At 37.1% G+C, this 20,827-nt stretch overlaps 1 protein-coding gene across 1 annotated transcript in view; it reads left to right on the forward strand.

Annotated features, from left to right (window-relative positions):
- CNTN6 (contactin 6) overlaps positions 1–20,827 on the forward strand; it is a 269,942-nt gene that overhangs the window by 246,337 nt on the left and 2,778 nt on the right. The window contains 4 exon segments of the mRNA XM_011220649.3: positions 2,934–3,004; positions 9,957–10,191; positions 10,304–10,419; positions 12,077–12,263. Of these exon segments, the coding sequence (XP_011218951.3) occupies positions 2,934–3,004; positions 9,957–10,191; positions 10,304–10,419; positions 12,077–12,263 (609 nt within the window).

Raw genomic sequence — 20,827 nt, forward strand, 5'->3', positions numbered from 1 at the left:
CATTAAATGTTGTAGCCAAGAATTAATTGAGACTCTGTAGGTGCAATCAGCCACACATTTCCATCTATTTCTCAACTCTGACCTAGTTGCAGCTTCATTGAGCAATAGTATAAATTCTTTCCCATGCAAATGAGGTAAATCCTAAGCTCATTTAACAGAAGCACTAACTGAGCATGAGTTGGGTCACTGAACTGCAAAATACAAGTGGAACCTGGCTCAGAAATCACCCCTTCTTAAGCTTTTTTTCAATGGATCCTCTTTGTTCTACTCCTAAACGTTACATCCAGGGTAACATTTGATCTGCTTGCTGCGTGCAGCTAACACAGTTCACATTCTTATTCCGTCATATAAATGAGGGATCACCCTGTTGTCACTAGCTTAGCTTAACAAGCACAAAGTACTTCAATTAAGCGTGTGCAACTGTCAGATGTCATTAAGGCTTTTTTCAAATTAAAGATAATGTAAGTATTTTTATTATAGGATCAGGACTGAAAAACAACATATTTGACAGTAAGATCTTAAATGAGATCATCCTAGAAGTTTAGAGCTGAGAGGAGAGTCCTTCATTTTACAGAAGAGGAAAAGGAAGACCAGGATCCTAGCTGACTGTTTCAGAGTCAGGATTTGAACTTAGACCTTCAGACTTGGGCACCAGCGTTCTCCATAACCATGGGTTTTAACCTAGATGAGCAAGAGATTGCCATAGGGAAATGTGTAAATATAGAAAGTCCCAGGCCTTACCATAGACTGGCTGGAGGAGAATCTCCAAGGGTGGCCTATAGACTTGCTGTTACCTTGAGTTTTAGGTTGTTTTTTACAGCTGATTCACATCACGGTATTTTGGGCAGGGTTGACCCTAATTGTAAAGTTTTACAGTAAAGCTTGTGCACTACCTTCTATTAACCTCTAACACTCTTGTTTCAGTAGCATGATGAGACTTGGTGTTCATAATAATTGCCCTGAGTTTCCAAATCATACTGAAGTGTGTCCTTTTTTTTTCTTGATAACTTTTTTTTAAAGATTTTATTTATTTATTTGACAGAGAGAGACAACAAGAGAGGGAACACAAGCAAGGGGAGTGTGAGAGGGAGAAGCAGGCTTCCCGCCAAGCAGGGAGCCCAATGTGGGCCTCGATCCTAGGACCCTGGGATCATGATCTGAGCGGAAGGCAGACTCATGATCTGAGCGGAAGGCAGACGCTTAACGGCTGAGCTACCCTGGGGCCCCTCTTGGTAGCTTCTTAAAGACACTTCTCAATATGGTTTTAGGTTTAGTATGTTTCATTTGAAAAAGGAATGAAAAGAAGGAATTTTATTGCCCAAAATATTGGAAACTTTGTAGAGAGTAAAGTACAATTTAAAATAATTTCCTTATGTATCTACAATATTTTAATGGTCCTGGAAAAGTGTAGCTATCAGTTGTTGAGTACCAGAAACCCTGCAATTGTAGAACCCACATGGATTTATGTGTTTTTGGCCAAAAGCCATGGAAGACTTAGAAAATAGGGTGTAGGTACAAGACAATCTTTTAAATGCATTGTGAAGATCAAAGCAGACAAAGGGCAAATTTGAATATGAAAATGGGTAATGCCTGATAGGTGCTATTATTAAAAAGAACAATTAGACTATGATATCACTCTGTTGTTTATAAAGTTAAACATTTGTATCAAATGGCAATAATTAAAATAAATAGTCTGAATTTGGATAGTCTCCATAGTGGGAGAAAATTTTGAAATGGGCAATTAAATATTATATATTTTAATTCCTGCCTACCAGTCAGCAAACATACCCAGGCACTTCCACCCCCCACCTCTGGATCTTAATCAAAAATAATTACATATAAATTCAACCTTTAAAAAACTTATCATGCAGATATATCCATTATCACAGATTTAGGATGCATCTGCCATTATTTCATGAAAAGGATTACATTTCAACACTTTCACATATATAAAGTAACACTCCATTCTGATTATATACTACAAGACCCACACATACAACTCCCATTAATTTTGTGATTTACCTCAAACTATTTATTATTCATCATACTAGTCCTCACAAGGGTATACGTGAAGGGCATAATTGTTTTCTAATTCATAAAAATGATCAGTGTCTAGAATGTTCTACCACAGAGCCTTAGAGTCCTAGAGTTAAACGGAGAAAATCACCTCTGTCACATTCTTGACAGGGGTCCCTCTTTTTAGCTGGCAAATGAAAGGTTAGTGGAAAAGTACTTAGAGAATGTGAGATTCAAACACAGAGTTATAATAATAAGAATTTATTTACTTACATATTTTAAGAATGCATTTTTAAACGTTAAACTCACTTGATGACTAAAAAAAAGNGTTATAATAATAAGAATTTATTTACTTACATATTTTAAGAATGCATTTTTAAACGTTAAACTCACTTGATGATTAAAANTGTGAGATTCAAACACAGAGTTATAATAATAAGAATTTATTTACTTACATATTTTAAGAATGCATTTTTAAACGTTAAACTCACTTGATGACTAAAAAAAAGAAAAATCATTTTAGTTTGTTTATTAAAAAAAGAATTAATTAATAGACTGCCTCAGTAACTTGTTTACAGCACAACTGTATAATTAGGCACTAAATCAGCAGTGTCACTGTTACCATCTGAATGGAACATCATTTTGCCAATTAGTAGATGATGCATAATAATGTCAAATACACGATGTTACTCGATTTTTAATTAATTTGGAGCCAGGGTGCTCATGTATCAAACACAACTGTGTCCTCTCTCTTAGAAATTTGGATATGTGTAAACATAATTTATGTTCATTAAAAATGCAAGACTCTCACAATGTGCAGCATGAGATTTTGAAAGGTGAAATCTAAAAACAAAATTCTTCCTGATGAAGATGTACTTTAATAATTGCCATCCCACATTTCTCTTGGTTGCTTTCAGTCCCTGTTGTGGCACCAACAAACATCAATGGAGGTGGAGGAAGTCGGTCGGAACTCGTCATTACGTGGGAGGTAATTTTCTGTCCAACTGAGTTATTTTGAAAGAAAAAGATTTAGCCAGCCAGGAAGAATACTGAAAAACAAAAAGATTTATTTGATCACTACTGAGAATATATAAAAATACATGGTATGAAAGATTCCTGATGATGAATTACTTAGAGGAGGTATTAGAAACTTTTCTTTGTACTAACATGAAGGAATGTAACTAACTCAACACAATTCTCTCCCCAAATACAAGAAAAACAACTTCAGGGTCTATTGAAGGTTTGTCAGTAGCGTTTCAGTAGTGACTTGATGGACTAGACCCGATTTCTGGTACATTGGTAATTTGACTTTGGAGTACTCCAGAAGTGGCAAATGGCCAGACACTGTTATTTTTTTATTAAGTGTTTAATTTTGATTCCAGTATAGTTAACATGCAGTGTTATATTAGTTGCAGGTGTACAGTGTAGTGATCCAGCAATTTATACATTACTCAGTGCTCATCATGATCCGTGAGCCCTTTAATCCCCATCACCTGTTTCACCCATCCCCCTATCCACTTCCCCTCTGGTAACCATCAGATGCTGTCGTATTATAGGGTAGTTGTTTTTTTTTGTTTGGTTTTGTTTTTTGGTTGAGGGGTGGGGCATCCAGGACATCCCTCACAGGGGACTTCTAGTTACAATTCCTTGGTGCAAGCCCACCTGGCTGCTGAAAATACTCCTCAGTTCCCGGGGTCTGGTGGTCTATGTCCAGGTGTCTTTCTCTTCTGGATGATCTTTGTGGATAAAGTCCTTTCAAAGATACTCATGGACTGTTTCCTTGCATTCACCCTCAGCAAACATACCTTTGTTCCACGTTCAGTAGGAGTATAGTGCATGCCTGCTTAGCCTGTCTCTTCACTCTGCTACCATGTGTTGTCCAGATCTCTCTCTCCTTTAGAAGTTTCTCAGGCAGTGTTAAAAGAACCTATCTGTCCCAGATTCCTGAGAGCACATACCTCTTCACTTGGTTAGGGAAAAGATGAGAAGTGGCCCTATTACTTTCCCTTGGTAGAGAGGTAGGAATGCACAGCTTTTTCTACAACTCTCTCAGAAGAAATATTTTCCTGCTATTCTTTCCCTAAAAAAACGAACACTCCTTTGATATACCCTTGTCATAAAGGAGAGGCTAAATTTTGCCTGTAAATGGTTTGATGTCTCTCTTTGGAATGCATATCATGTCATACCCTTGTTGTCAGCTTTGAGCCTCAGCTATAACTGATAAAAGAGCCTTTCCCTGTTTCATTGCCTGTGTCCATGTTTTTGACATTTTGATAATAACTTTCATACTGCCAAAACATCCACTTCCTTGGACATTTTAGTATTACACCTAAGAGCATGATGGCCACAGCTGTTTTAATTAAAAATCACCCTAGCTGACATACAAGGGAGGGTCTCATTGGGAGGCAGGGTGATTTTATCCCTCAGTAGACATTTTACAATGTCTGAGGACATGTTTGATTGTCACACTAGGTTGGGAGAGAGCTGTGCTTGGGCCAAGGCCGGTGATGCTGCTCAACATTGTGCAATGCCCAGGACAGCCCCCACCACAAGGAATTATCCGGCCCCAAATGTCCATGGTTCTGAGGTTTAGAAACACTGCTGCTGAGTAAGAGTACTTCCTTGTATCTATAAATGATTTTGCAGTAGTAAAAGGTCTATTTTATTCCTTACAAAATTCCATTAAAGATGGAGAGAGAGAGTGGTAGTAGTAGTAAACCCTTTTTATCTGTGAGTAAACTCAGGCACAGAGATGTTGTTTTCTCAAGGTTGTAAATGACAGAGCCAGAAACCAGGTGTAGCTTCTCTAAAAGTCATCCTTTCTTCTGGACATCTAGTTTCACATAGACATTGTGAGCCCAGCACAGTGCCTGGAATGTGGCATGGCCTTCCTGAGCACCTGTTGGATGGGTGGGTGGTACTGAGAGAGAAGAGACTCTCCAAGGCCTGAGGGAGAGGGGACTACACTTGCAGAGCGCTTATAGGGCTTCTGTGCTGCGCTGGGCATTTCATGTCATTCAGTCTTCACACCAGTGCTAGGAGATGGGTTATGCCACTTTCAGATAAAAAAACAGAGGTTTAGAAATATGATATGGGGGACTCCTGGGTGACTCAGTTAAGCGTCTGACTCTTGATTTCAGTTCAGGTCATAATCTGAGGGTTGTGGGATCAAACCCTGCAACCAACTCCACACTCAGCGTGAGCCTGCTTGAGATTCTCTCATCCTCTCCCTCTGCCCCTCCGTGTCCCTGCTTGCACACTCTGCTCTCTAAAATGAATAAATAAATCTTAAAAAAAAAAAAAAGAGAAAGAAATGTGATATGGGTGGTGGGCAGTGGAGCATTTGAACACAGGGCTCTTGCTCCATGCTCCATTACTATGTCCTAAATTTGAATTCCACATATCCCTACCTGATGTCATGGTTCAGGGTGGGCAAGAGTCCCTATATATCTGCCTTAAACAGTAAGTTAATCGAATTATTCCTGTCCTGTGAACACATTTCCCACAAAATTAGTGACTCGCACATGAGCATACAAGAGGTTTGCTTTAGTGTGATGGTAAGTAGGTTATTTGGTCTTCAATATTCTTTGAAGGCCAAATAAGCATTTCATCATAGTGTATAGGGAATTTTGCCTGACTTCATGCATTATTTTTTTCTCCTCTAAGGTCAGAAATTACTACAGATTGGTAAATAATTGTTTTTACATATTCAATATATGAGAAGAATGGGAAATCCTGTGTATACTATTCTTAAATAGAGAGGATATGAGTTACAAAAATATATATATATACACACACACATATATATATATAATGGAAATATACATATCATATTTGGGCGTATAATGTCCTTTTCTTTAAAGCAAGTTTCATCAAACCATCACCTATGGGCCAAACCTGGCCTGCTCCCTGTTTTCATACACAAATTCCCCTACTGCCACACCAAGCCTCTCAGGTGTAAGATGTTGCTGCTTTCATGCTGTTGCAAAAGACCATATGTCTCCCATTGCTTAAAATAGTTACTATCTGGGGGCGCCTGGGTGGCACAGCGGTTAAGCGTCTGCCTTCGGCTCAGGGCATGATCCTGGCATTATGGAATCGAGCCCCACATCAGGCTCCTCTGCTGTGAGCCTGCTTCTTCCTCTCCCACTCCCCCTGCTTGTGTTCCCTCTCTCGCTGGCTGTCTCTATCTCTGTCAAATAAATAAATAAAATCTTTAAGAAAAAAAAATAGTTACTATCTGGCCTTTATAGAAAATATTTGTTGGCCTCCATATTTAAAAAAACATTAAGTCAAAGTCATTTGCTCTGTGTGTTTTTTCTTGGGGTATCAGATAGATAGATACTTGCAGAAATTACATTAATGGGTGCAATTTCCCATGTATCATTCACATTTGGCATCACATACATGCAGTTACTGAGCCAAATCCTTCTGATGCCCAAACTTCTTTAAGGAATAGGTTATGTATATGTAGAAGGCGACGCATACATTAGTTCAAGCCACCAGAAGGCATTTAGGAACTCTTTCAATTCAATGAAGAAGAGCTACTCTGTTCCAAGCAGTGGGGGTACAAAAATAAATTTTAAAAAGGTCTGAATGTTCAGAGGCCAACAGGACAGGACAGTCTTAATCCAGTATAGAAGAAGGTCAGGAAAGGTATCACCCTAGCTCTTCGGAACTATGTTTTGAAAAAGAAATTGGGAGTGGAGAGACCATTCCAGGCCAAAGTCACCACTGTTGTAGATGAAATAGTACCTGACGGGCTTTCAAAACTAATGCACAACCAATGACCATTCTAAATTCAGTGACAAAACACCATTATGGTTTATAAGTGACAGCTTTACTGGTCATCGCAGATTGCTGCTCGTGTAAATACACCAATCTGCCTGAAATAAACATCCTCCTTGTGTTTTCTCCAGTGCCAAAGTAATGTGTATTTTGTGTTTATCTGTTTTGGTTTGTTTTGTTTCCAGCAACCTAGACACGATATCCAACTTTTGGAATGTAGTAAATGCCAATTCCTTTTTAAGGGTATTTTTATTCACATCTTATCATAATTTATTCTCCCAGACACTCTCAAGTTTGAGATACTTGTGGTGAATATGCCATATAAAATATGATTTTTAGGTTAAGAATTTAGGATAAGGTACTATAGAGTAAGAGATAAACACCTGTACTGGGAGTTGATATATATTTATCTATCTCTGTCTATCTATCTATCTCTATCTATCTATCTATCTTCTATCTATCTATCTATCTATCATCTATCATCTATCTATCTATCTATCTATCTATCTATCTATCTATCTATCATCTATTCTTTTGTGTGGACTGGTCAGGAAAAGTATTCAGCCTTCTGGGCCACATGTTCTCTCACAACTTCCAACCCTGCCATCATCATCTAAAGCATCCACATATCATAGATAAATGAACAGTTGTGACTATGTTATTTCCAAAACCAGGCTGCAGACAAGATTTGACTCTAAAGCCATAGCTTGCTGCCCTTGATCTAGACTAAAAATTCTGTTCTTAGTCTTTGCCAACTTTAATAGATTTTATACCAGAAGAATTTCTGAATTTCTTGTTTTCTACTGAATATTTCCTTTGCTTAAAGAAGGAGACTTTCATCCTGACCATCGTCCTGACCATCTTAAACAGCTATATATATTTTTCCATCATTTTCCCCCCTGCACATGTGGGAAGAATTTCGTCCTGACCATCTTAAACAGCTATATATATTTTTCCATCATTTTCCCCCCTGCACATGTGGGAAGAATAAAATGGAAGCCCTAAATAAGTATCTTCCCCTCCCCCCTTTCTAAACTACATATGTTGGACTCGGATCTTTCTTGAGGGAACATCATGAGACACACTAATTGTACTTGACTAACAAAAACTAAAGTCCTTCACTTTCTCAGATGTGCTAAACATCTTGATTAAATGTGAGATCAGAGAAGCATCAAAAACAAATCAAATGCTCTAGCAAATAGCTTAAGTTCTCATAAATCCCTTCCATTCCACTAAACATTAATACTTTTAATTCTGATCTCCCTGTGAAAGTGCTAATACAAGGAAACATTTTCCTTCCCCAGATTTCAGGACCTATATTTTTCTTTCTCTTTTCACTTTCTGTATTTCTTAGACTGTTCCACATGGCAAGGAACAGAGACCAGCTCAGGTCATCTCAGTTAATGGGGATTTATTTTAAAGCTATGTGGGAGGTAATGAGGATGAAAAGAAGTCTCAATAACCAAGCAGGCAGGTCAAATGAAGAATTGGAACATCGTTCATCACTGTTCAGAGCACAGAAGCTCTCGTCTGGTGCCAGCTACTCTGGTAATTCAGCTCCTGCTCCAGTGGTCCCTCGTGCTTGCACCTTGTTCCACCTGTTTCTTTTACTTACAGCTTCCTACTCCATGAACAGCTCCATCCTGTCTCTTCTCTATGTGAGTTATAGGCTTCCATTTTCTCATGGCTGCTTCTGCCTCATTGTCCCTGCTGTATTTATGTTTTCTACTTATTGCCTACTCAAGGTTTATCTAGGATTGTCCCCACCTATGTTTCATATTCAAACTCTGTAGGAGAGAGGAATTGATGGGGTTTGCCAGTTACCCTAGACCATGAAGATTTGGTCCCAGGACACCTCATAGATAATGATTAAGATGGGACCATTGATTCTGGTGCCCATTGCTGGGTAAGCAGATGTGGTCCAAGTCTCAGGATAATTTGGAACAATTAATGGATATGTATGGGTAAAGGAAAACCTCAGAAAAGGAGTTGTAGGCAGGCGGGACTCAAGCATTAATGTCCTATCAGGTATGCCTTTATTAATCTATCAAAATATTTGAAAAAGAAAAGAAAAGAAAAACATTTTTCTTTTTAAAAAACCCTACATTTTTATAGATTTTTAAATACAATTTTCTTATAAACAAGTGGAATATTTGTCTAAATTCAAGCATAAATTCATTTTCGTGTGCTTATTTTGTGTGATAATTTTTAATGTATAATATCTGTAGAGTTCTGGGGACCTTGTGTCTATTTTTGTTTTGTAATTTTAATAATAAAAGTTAAGGTTTTAGGGGCGCCTGGGTGGCACAGCGGTTAAGCGTCTGCCTTCGGCTCAGGGCGTGATCCCGGCGTTGTGGGATCGAGCCCCACGTCAGGCTCTTCGCTGTGAGCCTGCTTCTTCCTCTCCCACTCCCCCTGCTTGTGTTCCCTTTCTCGCTGGCTATCTCTGTCTCTGTCGAATAAATAAATAAAATCTTTAAAAAAAAAAAAGTTAAGGTTTTAAATGAATCTTACAGAATTTGGTCTCTGTGGGAATAAGCAATATTTTTTTGCTTTGTTTTTTAAAAAATGTCAGGAAAAGTGCACGCTGATGTTACTACTAATGAAAATGTATGTTAAAAAATACTGGGAGGTCTTTTATGCTTTTGTGTTTGAGTAATAGTCTATATGTCTTAAAGCAAATATTACATAGTAGTTATATTATCTGTGTCTTAAAAGAATTTGTTGAAAATTTTATGAAAAGAAAATATAGCTAGCCTTGAAATAGTTAATAAATTAATTTTGTGCTGAGTTTAAAAATTCATATCCAAATTATGTTTTAACTTATAAAATCTTGCAATCTTCTAAACCATTTTTATTACATTATATTATTGCAACTTAGTGAATAATCATGGAAAGAAATATAAACATGTAAAACCTGTTTTACATTTCCATTTAAATTTTTCATTTATTTATCTGAATATCTTTAATTGGGATCATTTTCCTAATTGGCATTCCAAATAGAAGTATTATTATTTTTTCAATGTTTCATTAAGCAGGGTTAATATCCATGTTTGTCTACATTAAAAGAAATGCCAAATAATCAATAAAAATTATAATAGCTCTATAAAATATTTTTGTAAATACTCAGTAATTGATCACTTCTGCTCAAGTCAATTCCAGAAGAACTACAGAACGGAGAGGAATTTGGATACATCATCATGTTGCGGCCAGTTGGCTCAACAGCCTGGACCAAGGAAAGGGTACCATCTGTAGAATCATCAAGGTTTGTTTACAGAAATGAAAGCATCACCCCTCTCTCTCCCTTTGAAGTCAAAGTGGGTGTATATAATAATGAAGGAGAAGGATCTCTGAGTACCATGTCCATTGTCTACTCTGGGGAAGATGGTAAGTTGTCATCAGCCTTGGAATAGTTGTACTCGGGCATATATGCATATTTTGCATTTATTTTCCATGAAGCACTCTCCTGAAGATGATTGTGTCTTTTTTTAAATGACAGAACCTCAACAGGCCCCGAGGGGAACTTCTGTCCAGAGTTTTTCTGCTTCAGAAATGGAGGTTTCATGGAAAGCTATTGCCTGGAATAGAAACACTGGAAGAGTGCTGGGCTATGAGGTAATCCACATTAATTTCACTTTCCCTTGTGAATATGCCAGCTAACCACACAAGTCTTTTTCAGCAGCCCTATACTACTAACATAGTTCTTAGCATATAATATTGTATGTCCATAGATATTGAGGGGGATAAGCAAAGGGGATCTTTCTAGGTGATCTCAGGCAAGCAAATTAACAAATGGTAGCCATTTTTAAGATGACCAAGTGATTATCTTATTTACTTATTCAAATTACCATCATATTTGTGTCTTGGGGAATAATAAATGTCTAATCCTCAACGATCTTAAACTATAGAAGAATTTTTCTAAGAAAGCTGCCTTTGAATTGGAGTGTGACTTGAATAGATGTAGTCATGTTGGAAAAGGCAGTTAAGTGCTAAGAAAAAAAACCTTGATTCTCCTTAATCAGTCCTTTATAGTCTGTTTAGAATGCAGTAAATCACATTCATGGGCCTTAACTCTCACAAAGTCAAGTGATGAGACTTATTAATTACTTATTATTCTTTAACTTGCAAATTCAGTGATTCCTCAAATGGATAATACATTTATTTTATTTTAGAGTTAGAATAAAAGTACAGTTCTAAACTTTTTAATTTTGCCTTGTACTGTTTTTGTTGTTGTTGTTGTTTTAAATGCAACTTCTGATCCAAAAAGAAAGAAAGAAAGAAAAAAAGAAAGTTCTATTCATACGGTAGGTCTGTCTTCCTACTCTAATCCTGAAATGGCTTACCTCTTATCTGAATCCTATTTATTTCTGAAATCTCATCTCTAGTCTCCTCTTTTCTCTGAACCCTTCTCCAAATCACGCCCTGATATTGTCTTTCTTCATCCCTGATATTGTCTTTCTTCAAATTCCCAGAGCACTTTTTTTTTTCCAATATCACTTCTTTGGAATGCATCCTCTGCTTTTTGTTTACCTATGTATTCTAACCTCTTAATTAGATTATAAGGGAATCCTAGGCAGGCACCAGGCTTTATTCTCTTTTGTCTTTTTCTATGTGTCTAAGTCGATACTAATGTATAGGAAGAGCTTGGTGTAAGTTGAATTATTAACCTGTCATTCAAAGAACTATGGAGTAAAACATCATAACCAAAGTCCTTGATTGATGGTATGAATCTTGTTTCGGTCCAAGTTATTATATACCCTTTGTTAAAGCTAATAACCTTTAGGTAGCTCATGAAATACTTTCTGTTGGTATTCCTTTTTTTTTTCTTTAAAGATTTTATTTATTTATTTTATTTGATGGGGGAGGGGCAGAGGGAGAGGGACAGAGGAAACAGAAGAACAGAGGAAAATCCCAAGTAGAGACTGCATTGAGTGCAGAGCCCAACATAGGATTTGATCTCAAGACCCCAAGATCACAACCCAGGCTGAAACCAAGTGTCTAGCACTTAACTGACTGAGCCACCCAGGTGCCCCACTTTATTTTGGTATTCTAAAAACAGCTCTAGGTTCTCTAATTTTCATTGTGAATTTGTATTTTAAATTTCCTCCCTATAAATATTAGACTTTGATTATTTTGTTGTTGTTGTTTTTGTTGTATAACCATTATAATTAGAAAATATTCTTCAATTTTGTCCTGTTTCTTCTCATAACCTACCATGGTTGATAGTTACTGAGAAATAATGAAGTATTTGTTATTTGTTTTTAATGATCAGGTATTATACTGGACAGATGACTCCAAAGAATCCATGATTGGGAAAATTAGAGTCAGTGGGAATGTCACAACCAAAAACATCACAGGGCTGAAAGCCAATACCATCTACTTTGCTTCCGTGAGAGCTTACAACACTGCAGGAGCAGGGCCCTCAAGCCCCCCAGTCAATGTTACCACCAAAAAGTCTCGTAAGTATGCATCCCACAACAAGGACCAAGATTCATCTATAAATAGAAACATTTGCTCAGTCTCCATTTCATTCCTCCCACCTCATCATTTTACCAATCGCTTTGTTTGGCTAGTTTGTCCTTTAAATATGGATAATTGTTGAAACTTTCTGGTAATGATGAAAAGAAACCATTTTGATCTTTTTGAAATTCCAAAAGAGAAAACATTCTGAGTATAGAGATTAAAGACAGAAGAGTGTAATGTTAAAAGCATAGGTTCTGATGCCCTCACCCAACCTGAGTTCAAAACCTGACCTCTCATCCTTGGATTGTTGGGTGGTTTCAATATCCTCACCTGGAAAATGAGAGAAAAATAGTACCTGTTTCCTCATAGGGCTCTCTTCAAGAATGAAAGACATAAAGAAAGTATCTGGTACATCCTTTAGAAAATGCTAAGTATTAGACTTACTCTGAGGTAGTCCTAGCACTGCCAGATGTCTAGATCTTTCTTTATAGAATAGCTTATCACTGCAGTGTACTTGGAAATACCTCAAATTTAAGAATTAACTCTTCTGCTTCTTTTTAACTCCCTTAATAGTCAGCCAGCTGTCTTTCACATAGGCTAGGCCTACTGAATAAAGGATGAATAGTGGATTGTTGCTGTGTTTACCCTATGAGTGAATCTGGCATCACACAAATATTCTATAATATGAAGCACAGTGATCAAATATGATGTAGCAATAGCTGCCATATGTACTTTTTCTGATTGTATAGTATTTGTATATTCTAGATGAACATAAATTATTTGTGTTCACAGGCTTTTAAAAACACTTCCTTTGGTCTATGAACCTTGATGAGAGAGGATTCAAACAAAGTTGCTGAATTTTGAAAAACAGTTCAAACATTATATAGTTCAAATGTAGTTGCTGAATTTTGAGAAAGGCTAAATGGATGCACAGGAAAAGTATAGCTTGCTTTTAAATGCAGTATTCTTTTTTCTCCTGCGTATTGAAAAAGAATAGGTGGTAAAACATTGTTTGAAAATCAAGTGATATGAAGTTTTTTTCCCATATACATATATTTGTCCTATCCAAGAAGAACTTAGAAATCATCTCAGTTATTAAGCCTTTGATTATAGAATACATGATCCACTTCTGTCCACATCACCAGGCCAGCAGCCAAAGACCTGTGTTCTAATTCTGGATACATCACAGACTCATGACCTGAAATAGGACAAGACATTCCATTTTTTCTTCTTTAATTTTCTTGTCTGCTAAGTAAAAATTCTCTCTGCCCTCACTCCTTTCCCAAATCTTTGGTGAGGCAAAAATGAGGTACTGATTATAGGAGCACCTTGGAAAAGACAAAGTTTCTTGCTAAGAAAGAAATAAATAGATGAACAAAAAGCCTCTGGAATCAGTCCATTTCAAAGGCAGAGTATATGCAACCAACAATTCATAACCCAGCTCTCTTCCAGTCCACCCAGTTGGAAAGAAATTGGGTCATGGGTAATCCTCAAGAACTGACTAGCTACAAATGTAGTTCTGTTCCTCTTCCTGTTTTATCCCATGCTGACCCAATCAGTGAAGCCTTTGCCATATGTTGGAATGAATGATTTGCTTCTGGAGTCCCTCTGGAGTCTGGCCTCTTCCAGCTAATCTGCAAATCTGGATGGAAATTTCCAGTCAGTCAGTGGTTTCAAGATTGTCCAAGCATTTCATTCTAGCTGATTGAGACATGCCAAACTCACAAAACATCCCGTGTGTTATTCAGTTTCTATCTCAGGCAAAAGCAAGGATGATTAGAAATTTGAAAAGACATGGGTCGCCTGGGTGGCACAGCAGTTAAGCGTCTGCCTTCGGCTCAGGACGTGATCCCGGCGTTATGGGATCGAGCCCCACATCAGGCTCCTCTGCTGTGAGCCTGCTTCTTCCTCTCCCACTCCCCCTGCTTGTGTTCCCTCTCTCGCTGGCTGTCTCTATCTCTGTCGAATAAATAAATAAAATCTTTAAAAAAAAAAAAGAAAGAAAGAAATGTGTAAAGACAGTATTTAAAAAAACCTCACAGATTTGTGTTGTGATAAACGGACAGACATGATAGTGCAGTTGTTGAGGCAATGCTTAAGTCAGGTCATATTACATGTACTCCTATTGACCAGTTTAAGGTGGACTGAGATCTGAACAATACACTACTTTTAAAGGATTGTATGTATCTTTAAAAACTTAAAAAATAATTTTTTTCTGTAACCTGAATTTGCTAGTTTGATTGTTCATACAACTTAATTCAACCATGTATTAGTTTATGCTAACCTACATGTTTAAGTAGAAAATTCATTTTGACATGGTGATCTCAAGTTTGTTCAGTTGACCTACTTTAAGTACTTGATACTTCAAGTGGGCTTAACTGAAATTTGGATTAAATGCCAAAAAGATTATTGGTGGTTTATTTGAGTGTTAACACATGATCACCTTCATCAAAGAGTGTGGAACATATCCTTTGAAAACAGTTTGATTAACAAGGAGTAATCTCCCCAAGATGTAATTTTAGAATATATCTGTTGAGAGAAAAAGTGAGATGAGATTCAGAAAACTTAAAATGAAGTTTAGTATTGTTAAGCATTCATCTTCTTTCTTGATTAAATCAAACAAATAAAAACCCTTGTAATTCCTAATTTCTTTATGGCAATTTTGTTTCAATATTTCTTGAATTTGGCTTTCACCGGTCTGTATGCTTCAGTGTCATGATCAAAATAACCAACAAGGACTTGAGAATAAGAAGTTTTATAATTCTCTGTCTCATCATATGTGAATTAAACCTCTAATTTCATTCTGTAACAGCCTATATCATTGACATTGTGAAAATGGGATATAAACTGTCTCAGATTCCTATTGTAGCTGTTCATATTTCCACAATTTAGGGGTTTAACGCAATATGAATTTATTATCATACCTTTCTAGAGGTCAGAAGTCAGAAATGAGTTTCAGTGGTTGGAAATCAGGGTGTTGGCATAGGCTGTGCTCCTTTTGGAGCATCCAGAAAAACATTCGTTTCTTGGTGGTTTCTGGCTTCTAAAGACCACCTACACACCTTAACTGTGACCCCTTCCTCTGTTTTCAAGGCCAGTAGCTTAGTGTCTTCAAATTTGCCTGTGACTCTGATCATCTGCTTCTGTCATCATATCTCCTCTGACTCTGGCCCTCCTTCCTCGGTCTTGTTTGCCCATCTAAAGATCCTTAATCGCATCTGCACAGTCCCCTTTTCCATATAAAAAAAAAATTAGGAATTACAAGGGTTTTTATTTCTTTGATTTAATCAAGAAAAGAAAGGGATGCTTAAAAATACTAATCCCACAAGTTCTGGGGATTAGGATATGGAAATGTTTGAGGGAGATGACCTTATTCTGTTGATCACAGTTACAAAGCATGTCTACATCCCAAGCCCTGTGTTAATTTTCCAGATACATTATCTCACTTAATTCTTACAAAAAATCTAGGAAATTCATATTTTAATTCCTAGATACAAGAAAGCAAATGCTTAGAAAGGTTCTTTGAGCGTCTGTCACACAGAGACACTATGAACGTGGATTCTCTGAATCTCTCCATCCCATGAACGCTGTGCTAATTTGTAATCTTCATCTCTAATCATCTAGACAGTCCCTCTCTCTCCAAACTGAAATCTTCAGTCCAAACCTCAAATGGTCTTTAGATTTTTCTTCCGAAAATGGGATTATGCCCTATTCTCCTTCTAAAATTTCATTGTCTCCTCTATACCACAGATCAAAAGCTAAGAGAATCTTTCACCATCTGTCCCAAACTCCCTTTCTCTCCTCATCCAGCCCTGCCAGCCCCAGACTTAGTGACCTACCGTTTAACATCCCCTTGTCTAACTTCATGTATTCTCTCAGAGTGTCATGCCCCTGCCATACCTGTCAACAGTTACATTTCTTTCCTACTGATCTACAAGTTTCCCAAATTTTTCCCTTTTAATGTATTTGCATTTTTCTGGGTATTCCATGACTCTGGCCCATTGTGAGATAGTGTTAGAAAGAGAAAGGGACTCCCGAGTAGAAGAAGGCTCAGCTCAGCCATGTACTACCTGCATGGCAGGTCTAATCCCCCCATAACTCAGAACCCATTTTATCATCTGAAAAAAACAGAGATGATACTTTCCTCTGGAGTTTGCTCTGAGAACTGGAGGATATTATGAACACCAAGGTGCCCCAGAGGCTGCCATACAGCGAGAGCTCAGTACATGGTAACAAGTATTATTATACTTCTTCTGTAGGGATTTCACTATCTTTGCGTTTCTTAAAGAGAGAAAGCACTTTCTACTTTCTTTCTCTTTATACATCGTTGCAGAAATTTTCTTCAAGAGTCATGAAAAGACAACCAAAGCGAAGATGAGGAATGGCTTTAATGACACATTGAAGATAGCTCTGATTCCAAATGCTATCCCTGGATCTAACTTTGATTTTCCATGTCCTTGAGATGACATCAAAATTACCTTGGAATAGTGGTGACAGCAAAAAATTCTGCATCCATCACACATTCATATTGTCACTGTCTAGATTTTCAGTCTGATACTTGATCATCCATTGTAAATTCTCAGAAAACAAAGCTCACATTTACCAAAATCTCTGCCTATTCTGATTGGGTAAGCTTAACAGAAGACAGAGCCTTTTTTTGGAATTATGATGCTTCAGTCAATCACTCAAGAAAATAGTGCCTCCCATGAGCTATGCATAGGTTAGTGCCTGGTGGAGATTAAAAGAGCCAAGATCTCTGCCTTCAGGCAATTTCTCTTTTAGTGGAGAGGCAACCTGCAAGAAAACAAAACAGAGCAAAACAAACAAACGAAAGAAATAATCATAGATTATGAAAGGTGGTACAAAGAAATTAAGAGGCTGAGATATACATAAAAAGGAGAACCTATGAAGGGAAGGGTATGTATTTGGATATGACATAAAACATGAACTGGAGCTAGTGGACAAGGGGATCTCCAAACAGAAAGAACAGTATATGCAAAGCTTCTGAAGTCTCTGTTATTGTTATTGGTGGTGATGATGGCCTTTTTGATTTTTTTTTAAAGTAATTATCAGTGATTTAACAGTATCACAGCTTAGTGAAAATGATCTATTTCCAAAAGACAGCTGAGAGACACTGCAAATATATTGTGATCCACAGAGATATCACTTAAACAGAATTTAGACTTACAATCAAAGGGATAAAATATTTACATCAATTCCAAGAAAAAAAGAAAAAATCACATACACACACACACACACACACACACACACACACACACAACAACAACTGCTTATATAGAAAGAAATATCCAGGCCCACCAACACAAAGTGTTTGCAAATTTTGGCTCAATTTGGCCCCTGTCATTGACTGACTAGTACTCTGTACTGGATTTTTCTTGCTGTAAATTTGCAATCAATCCATATTTAGACATAAAGGAAGCATTAAGCTTTTATTTCATCTTGCACTTATGTTCTTTCTCTTGCCCAAATGTCAACCCCATGCTGTTACTTAGAAGTGCAACATAAGAAGTTGTTTTTGAATTGAGTTCACAGTGTGAACTACAGTTGAATATAAATGCCATCTACAGAAAAATTGATCACAGGGAAACCATTAGAGCTGTAAAGGACTAGTTTAATGTTGCTCTGTCATTTGATTAATAGAAAATGATTTAGTCTTTGAAAATTGCCCAGAAAGATTTTTAAAATTAGAAAAATGCTTGTTTGTTGAGTTTACCATTGGCCAACTTGGTATAAACATCCATGGCATGTGTTTCGTATTGCCCCTGTGACAGTGTTTCAGATTTTCAAGGTAATAGAAATCTCAATGTCATCATAGGTATTTGAAATCCACTTTAATCAAGTACATTAAGCTCATGAAACCAGAACAGTTAATAGTGTTCATATTAAGCAACTTTCTAAAACAACTTTCAGAAACTTTTTATTTAAATACTAGACATAAGACATTGGCATTGAAGTCATCCTCATGGGCAAAGATAAGAAAGATAATAGACTATGGTAATTTCCCAGATAATTAGCTAAAACTCTACCATTTTATCTGTCTTTCAAAAAGCATATAAAGAACCCAAGAAGAACAATATTATTAAGGGCAAATCTTAAATTTACCCTAGTTATATTTAAAAAGTGGATCATTTGCAAACTTTGGAATTGTATTATTACTAACAAACCGCTTTGAACACAATTGCAAAATTGATTATGTCATAAGACCACAGTGGAGAATTGCTACTCTCAGGAAGGAGAATTAGCAGTTACTGAGTTTTTTTAGCAGGTACCACTAACCAAGTGAGGAACATTCATATTTTAGAACATCTAAGCTAAAAATCTTATAAACCAGGAGATTTTTTTCTCATTTCAAAGATGGAAAAACCAGGCCTCGTGGAAGAGACTGGATACAGATTCACTTCTCTGTGACTTTAAAGGCTAGCTCTTTCCACCTCCCAGATAGCAAGAGAGTAGAGCATTCTAAGTCATCTATGCCATTGGCCATTCACACCAAGAACTCATTCCTGATAGAAGTCTTCTCATTTTATGTCCATAGAATACTTTACGTATGCTTTGGTAGATGAAGAAACAAATACGAACATTTTGGTGTCATGGCCATAGTCATAAACTGATTGTCCACATAGTTGATAGAAGTCAGTTCTGTCTCCCAGCCTGGAGCTGCACCAGTGGATTCATAGTGTTGAAAACGGTGCTTTTACTCCAAATAAACAAACAAAATAGGGACAGGAATAGATGAAAACTTCAGAGTCTATCACTGCCAGTGACATCAAAGGAGTAAATTTATATTTTCTCTGTATCGATTCTATGATGTTGTTAATGTTAATGCTTCATTTTAAAGAACAGAGGTAAAAGAAATGTGCCACAAGAGCATGCTAGATATTAAAACTATGATATCTTGTGAGAAATTTTATATTATCTCTTTTATAACTGAGAAAAAGATTAGAGAAGGCACTCTGGGATAGTTGAGGGGGAATAGTTACAAACAATTATTGTTAACAACTAGTCCTTCAGAAATAAATGTATTGACAAACATGCATTGAGTGCTTACTAAGTGCAAAACTCTTAGGCCTTTAATTACATCGGGCTTATATTGTCAAAAAATGTCCTAGGGCATGTTTAATCCATTTGGCTTATCTATCTTATAAATCATATGAATTGCCATAGATGTGGCCATGGCAACTGACCTTGATTATAGGAAAGCATGATGAATGGATTAGCCACATGGTGTCACCTATGTGTCTGCGCACAGCCCAGCACATAGTCAATATGACCTGAGAAAATCACTCAGGACTCCAAGCAGTTTTTCCTTAGCCATCCTATTGTAGTCATTTATTCAACATGTTTGAATTGTATGTCTCCTATATGCCAAGCACTGTGCCAGTAGTTGGTAATACAGAGTTGGACAAGGCACATGCCCTCAATAAATTTAAAGAAACACTATCAAGAATAGCTATAATTCACTGTGACAAATCCATTATAAATTATGAACTGAGCCCCACTGGGAGCAGAGGGAGGAACATTTATCTCTTGGCCATGTCCCAACTGAGGTATAAGTAACTAGGTGAACAAGAATAATGTCTCTGTGGGTTTACAGTAACAGGAATATATGGTAATGCAATATCAGACACGCTGAGACTTTTCCAGTGACATATAAGAGAATAAATAGCAGTTAAGTCAAAGCTCCAAAAGAAATCATTTCCATTTCCATCAGTGTTACAATGAGTTAAATATTATGCTCATTCAGCCTCACAAATTCAAATAAGATGCCAAAAACATCTTGCCTCTGCTTTCCAGCTGAATTATTTTTAATCTCTCCGGTTTCCTAAATCTCAAAAATAATCATGTGGACTCAAATCTTTGAGAAGCAGCATGTTGTCATGGAGGAACACCAGCTTGGAAGCCAAGAGAACGAGATTCTGTTGTGACTCAATCACCCTTTAACTGCTTGCTTTTGGATAAGTGACCTCCCAACCTGGACTCTAGTTTTCTTGTATGTAGAATTCTCCGGTTGAATAGGTCCATTACCTTAGAAGGCGGATTCTAAAGTCATCTTCCCTTTTACTTACCAACTTTCTCTGAGACAACATTAATTTCAGAGAACTAAAAACTGCATTTTGGATTTAGAATAGCCTTTTGGGATGATCACCCAATTTTGTAATGGTTTTCTCTTTTCTGGGTTCCCAACAGCTCTACATTAAATGACATGCATTCTTCTCACTATCTAGCCGCAACAGATTAGGCTAAGATAAACATGGCCAAATCAAGTCAAACCTCAGCTTTCTCCTGGGACTGCTAGTCTGGATTATCTCTGAACAGAGTAGGTTTCAAATGTCAGATATGGAGAACAGTCGTGATTTCTGCCACATGCACTGAGAATGACAAAGTGGTCTATGGCAAGATGAGCATGCAGGAAACATTACCATGGGAAGCAGAAAGAAGAACTTCTTGGCTTTTTGACATTTATTTTTTGTCCCTCGTAAAGCTCTGCTGCATTTTGCCAAGAATTCTAAGAGATTCCCCGATATGCTTCACAATCTCT

Source organism: Ailuropoda melanoleuca, chromosome 4 (genome assembly GCF_002007445.2).
Source record: "Ailuropoda melanoleuca isolate Jingjing chromosome 4, ASM200744v2, whole genome shotgun sequence".
NCBI lineage: Eukaryota > Metazoa > Chordata > Mammalia > Carnivora > Ursidae > Ailuropoda > Ailuropoda melanoleuca.